Source organism: Belonocnema kinseyi, chromosome 6 (genome assembly GCF_010883055.1).
Source record: "Belonocnema kinseyi isolate 2016_QV_RU_SX_M_011 chromosome 6, B_treatae_v1, whole genome shotgun sequence".
Taxonomy (NCBI): Eukaryota; Metazoa; Arthropoda; class Insecta; order Hymenoptera; family Cynipidae; genus Belonocnema; species Belonocnema kinseyi.
This window is the reverse complement of record NC_046662.1, coordinates 100,691,805-100,697,540: the sequence shown is the minus strand read 5'-3', so window position 1 is coordinate 100,697,540 and position 5,736 is coordinate 100,691,805. Positions and strand designations below refer to the sequence as shown.

At 29.1% G+C, this 5,736-nt stretch overlaps 2 protein-coding genes across 3 annotated transcripts in view; one reads left to right on the top strand and one right to left on the bottom strand.

Annotated features, from left to right (window-relative positions):
• Window positions 1-215: 215 nt before the first annotated feature.
• Window positions 216-5,736, bottom strand: part of LOC117175521 (C-C chemokine receptor type 3-like) — a 135,360-nt gene continuing 129,839 nt past the window's right edge. Inside the window, exon 6 of the mRNA XM_033365228.1 lies at window positions 216-267. Coding sequence (XP_033221119.1) covers window positions 262-267 — 6 coding nt within the window. The 3' untranslated portion in view covers window positions 216-261. The remainder of the gene's footprint in view (window positions 268-5,736) is intronic.
• Window positions 239-5,736, top strand: part of LOC117174173 (sensory neuron membrane protein 1-like) — an 83,199-nt gene continuing 77,701 nt past the window's right edge. The window contains exon 1 of one of the 2 annotated variants that reach the window (XM_033363003.1): window positions 239-782. In XM_033363003.1, the coding sequence (XP_033218894.1) occupies window positions 675-782 (108 nt within the window). In that variant the 5' untranslated portion in view covers window positions 239-674. The remainder of the gene's footprint in view (window positions 783-5,736) is intronic. The other variant, XM_033363002.1, reaches the window with a different exon arrangement.

Genomic DNA, 5,736 nt, shown 5'->3' with positions numbered 1-5,736 from the left:
ATATATCGTATTTTACATTTTTTATATTTTGTGTGCCTAAATAAAATATTCTTCTCCTGTGATTCGTATGGAATTCAATGATGATGAAAATCACATTAAAAAAAATAATTGCATTTTTTCTGATTTGAGATTCTTTTGACATGTAGCATAACGACCGATTGATGATAAGGATGATGTCAACTGCGCAACTCCCCAAGTTCGTGGCAATGGGATTCTACAGGTAGTGCATTATAACTGCAAATTATGCTCGTCAGTCAATCGTCACTTCTGTAAGAAGAAAGAAGATCTTGGATGCAGTGAAGGCTTAAAATTATGTGTTACAAAAACGCCTCGAATGCGAGAAAAATTGAGCATTTTTTCTCCAAAAGCCGAACAATTTCGATTTAACTGAAAGAACTCGTTAATAAAAAAGGATGGGTTACTTTGAGTCAAGGAAAATTATAAAATGATGATCCAAGTTTTTGTTTCTGTCTAAAATTCAACAATTAATTAATTTTCTTGGGATTTTTATGGGTTAAAATTTCCTTCATTGTGTCATCCTTTTGTGCGAGATTGTTTTTTTAAAACGCATAAAAAACAAACAGTGACGGTTAAGTCCGCATTATCGAAGAAAAGAAAGTTACACAATTTTTAAAAAGTTCACTTGTTTTTGAGTATAATTTTTTGAAGCCACCATGCAACTCCCGATGAAACTTGGGATTGGCGGAGGCATCATGTTCTCCATTTCCGTGTTCTTCTTATTCATTGCATTTCCAAAGATACTTAAATCACAGATTCATAAGGTAAGATATTTATTATCATTGTAATATTATTATATTATATATTATGAATTCTTAATAATAATTACAGAAAAATTTGTTTCAGTTTGTTCCAAAAAGAATTACGTTTAAAAAAATACTAACAGTACATATAATTTAACTATTTTGCTGATAATTAAGCATAAATGAATAACTCACAATATTACTTAGATAGGGTTGTTTGATAATTTTATGAAGTTTGTAAAAATTTGTTTTTATTGTTTTATAATTAAAAATATATATGTCTTAAATAAAAAAATCATGAGATCTACACTACCGTGCAAAAGTTTTAGGCCACCACTTTTTTATGACTGAATAAATTCTCTTAATTTGTATTCTACCGCAGCTAAAAAAATTTATCATTAAAAGGTGAATTATTTTCGAAATTCTGTATAAAATAAGCCCAGGGTGAAACCGATTTGTCTAGTTTTTAAGTCGATATTGCAAAAATAGTGTAAATTTCAATGTTTTCGTAAATTTGCATTAACTTCCAAAATAATCAACATTTTTCAATGTTCTTGGGCTTATTTTTAAGATATCTTTTCATTGTATGACAATAGCTTACGAGTATGAATTGTAAAAAATAATTGTAATAAAAAAGTTAGAAAAATTTGCAAACATCTTATCTGTAGGCAAATCAGAATAAAAGTTAAATAAATTTATATTTTGAGAAAATTGCATAGAAACTTCATGATTATATGTTTCATATATTTTACAAAAATATTTTTCTTACCAAAAATAATATTGCTCAAGAACATTGAAAAATGTTGACCATTTCGGAAGTTATTGAAAATTTAAGAAAACATTGAAATTTAAACTATTTTTGCAATATCTACTTAAAAATTAAACAAATTGGCTTCACCCTGGGCTTATTTTATATAGAATTTCAAAAAAAATCAACTTTTTAAAGAGAAATTTTTTTATCTCTGGTATAATTAAAATTAAGAGCATTTATTCAGTCATACAAAAAGAGGTGGCCTACAACTTTTGCACGGCAGTGTATATGACTTGTAAATGACTTTGCAATAAACAATTTTCAGCAATGTAAATAAATAATATAATGATTTCTGGAGTTCAAAAAATTATTGGTCGAAAATACGTGAATCCTGTATCGTGAGCTAAGCCGTTAAAAAAATATTATTTAAACAAATAAAATTAATAAAATACGCAAAAAATAAAAAAAGACGGAACAAACGTTATCAAAATTAATTTATATTATATGCGAATGCGTGCATCATATTAAACGAAGCTAGTTAAATTCAATTAAATTTTAGTTAGTAAGTTGGATGAAGTAACAGATTAGAAAATTATTAAATAATTAAAATAAAAGTGTATAACATATTTAACCAATTAATTTAAAGAAGGGAATTACGGTTATTACTACACCAAAAGATTTACTTCAAGTTAGTTGCATGCAAACTAGATTATTGATAGGAAGTGTATATACAGCAATTTATTTTTAAATATTCATATACTTGTATGTAATATTTAAATAAATAATGTCTTTCGGGGTGTTCCTTGCCCCGTGTGGAAAAATTTCATTGCAGTCTGGTGGCAGGTCTGGTCAAGATCTGATGCTGATCAATTTTCCAACATGAAACAAATTTCAAAATTCGATCACCACATTTTTGACATTCCAAAAACTGGAAAGGTGTCTAAAATGACATGAAATAAGAAATTTATCCTATTTAAACAGGGAGTTTTTCTTAAGACCTTGCCAGTGCGGTCTGGCCCAGTTCTGGCCCTGATCAGCTTTCTGAGCTCGTTCAGATTTTTTTCAAATTAAAAAAAAATACAGTGTGATTAAAATTATAGAAAATAAGAAATTCATGCTATCAAAGCCAGAAGCGTCCAAGAACCGCGTCGTACTGCTGGGGGGGAGGGGGGGGGGTAGATTTTGTGACGATTTGTGACGTTGGAGGAAGGGAGTTAAGACAGAGTGTAACATAACACATGGAAACTATTAATGTGTAAAAAATTGTTCTAAAATGCACGAAAAAATGAAAATATTGGCGATTTTATTGTACAACTAAAGTACTAATTACAATGTTTGTTCGTTTTGTGTTTTATTTTAGGGGTTCATCCAATAAAATCGAAGAGAAATTTTGACATAAACTATGGGGGGGGGGGGTAGTAGTTGTGGCATCATGTGGGTTCAAGGTTTGTGGGATTATATGTCACAATGAAGGGGAGAGGTGTAAAAAGTGTTGAAACTAGCGTGACGTAATTTTTGTATGGCCCAGGGCTGAGACAGATCAGCTACTATAGTTTTTGTAGCGAATAATCCTACAATTTTTTTCGAATGCGTTTGTCTATAACGTTTTATTTAATATGTAAGTTAGGATACTTTCAAAAAAAAAGCAATAAGAAAATTCTAATGTAAACAAATAATATTTTGTATTACATTTGTTTTTAAATGTCCAAAAAATACTTCTCTACATGAAAACTTTTTATGTAGAATCAGTGAAGTGAGTCCATTCCATTTTAATATTGATCCTTTTCTTAGAAACATTCTTAATTATAGAAATAAAAAAAGGATTTTGTTTAAATTTGACTTTTCCTGATAATCACTAAGTAGTAACGTCATGCCTGGACAGCCTTTTTCGAAAAAAGTCTGTCTTCGTTGATGCTTTAATAGCAAATTGCATAATTAGGCTCTTATTATCCAAAAGACATTGAGGTATAATCAAAACGTTATTAAAGTTCGACATAATAATTTTGTTCGAGATAAATGTGAAAATACCTGACAATCTTAACAAATATAATAGTACTCCTATAACAGTAATTATGTAACTGATTGTGACTTCTGTAGATAATCGAAGAATTCACTGTAAAACTTTTCAGTTTGCATGTGCATGGAATTTTGTTTTTTTGTTGAATGTACAAGAAAAATAGACTTTTTAAATATATAAAAATATGTGTATAAAGTGATAAATTTAAACATAATGATTATAATTGTATTTGTATGTCTCATTCGCCATTATGGATTTGATTAATTTTACGAGAACATTATACTATAAAGTGAATGACGAGTTAAACTGACCTTCAAACTTAAAACATTAGACCATCCTTGAAACTTTATTGTAGCACTAAAGTTATAAAATATTGTAAAATTATATTTAAAGTAAGGATTGCTTCAATTATAAAGACGCGTCGTCAACAATGACGCAGCATCATATTGTTATGATATTTACGTTCATATGAAATATGTTCAATCATTTTGTGTATGCACTCCTATATTTCTAAAAAAAGTGAACAAGTGTTTCTGTTCTCATATTTTCGATACGAATAAGATTGGAAAAAATCTCTATTTTTGTAAGTCCCTTTTATTGTTCTCCAAAAATCATTCAATGAAAGTGCAATGTGTTTTTTTCTAGATATTGGCCTTCATTATTACTTTTCGGTCCTTTTTCCATAGATGCTTATAAATGGATAGGAGCAGGGGTTAAGTTAGCCATCGGAAAAAGTTTGTATTGTAAATGAAGCGTCCTGATATTTAATGATAATCAAATTTCTTGTTTGGAATAATTCAATTTTATAAAAAATGCAACCTCACCTTCAATATCGGTATAAAAAAGATTATAGGCCATATATTGAAGAACAACTGTTACCCGAAAATGAAAATTACAAGCAGGCTTGAATGCACTTTGAGTTAAATAGAATTGTTCTGGATTAAAATGTTGACAATTATACTTTACAGAAGGAATTATTTTGACGTCAATATTCGTCCTTGTCGCACAGCATTAAATATGACTAACATACCCTCAGTCTCTACCCACTTGAACATAATTTAAATGTATTCATTTATTGACAAAAATCATCATTAGATTAAACTGGATTAAAGTAAGACAAAAATATATTTCAGCAGAAAACGATAAACATTTTGATTTAAAACGTTGTGAACTTGGCAATATTTTAATTTAAAATCAGTTCAATATATGTCAATGCACTCCTTCTTACCGGGATTTTTAAATTTATTAATTAGTCCATATAATTAGGAGAGTACCATTAATTCACTGAGGGGTTGAGAAATCCGAATGTCAAGTGCAAATTTTTAATGGAATCTTCTGAAGTCTCTTGTAGCCTCCTGTGATAATTTTTAAAAAGCTGCGCTAATTTTTTTCAACCCACTCTTGCGAGTACTGAGGCAAATAGATATTTCGTAACATATTCTCATCAAATTTCGTAAATTCAGTGAATTCTCAGAAATTTTGCTGAAATCTTTTGAAATCTACAGAAGTCACTGAAGTCTCTTGGAATATCTGTAGTAACTTGAAATTACTTGGATTCTTTTGAAACTTCCTGAAGTCAGTGAAATCTTCTAAATTCATTGAAATATCCTGTAGTATCTTGAAATGAAAAGTAGTTGTTTGCCTGATTGGTCGAATTGTCAACCTCTCCATTCAAACAAATTATAATTGCTTAACCACGTAGCAGTGAGTTTAAAACAAAATAATTAGGAGAGAGTAATTGAATTTGATGAAAAATGTGAAAAACTGCGTATACAGCTTTTCCTGTCAAAAGTAGCACTTACAAAATTTAAAATTATTTGAACAATTAAATGCAACTGAAACAAACATATGCACTAATTCACAATAGTTATTAGAACGCAATGATGTTTTGTGAAAAATAAGTTATTTTAAGTTATTTTATGAAAAAATCTGCCCGCGCGTGGTTCGATTCACTCGAATACTTTTGTTCCCATAATTAAGCTAATATTCCTAAAAACTCATTGCACTGTTTTAGTGTTATTTTAAAGACACTATAAAAGAGGCTAAAGGGGCTCGAGATAGTAAATTATTATTGGCTTTCATATTTTCACATTTTAGACCGAATTTACAAAGTTGTGTTTTTTTTTTCGTGTAATTCGTTTAAGGACGGCATTTATGCTGATAATATAATTGATTAAAAGAAATTCTTGTTTCTTTCTCCTTCTTAT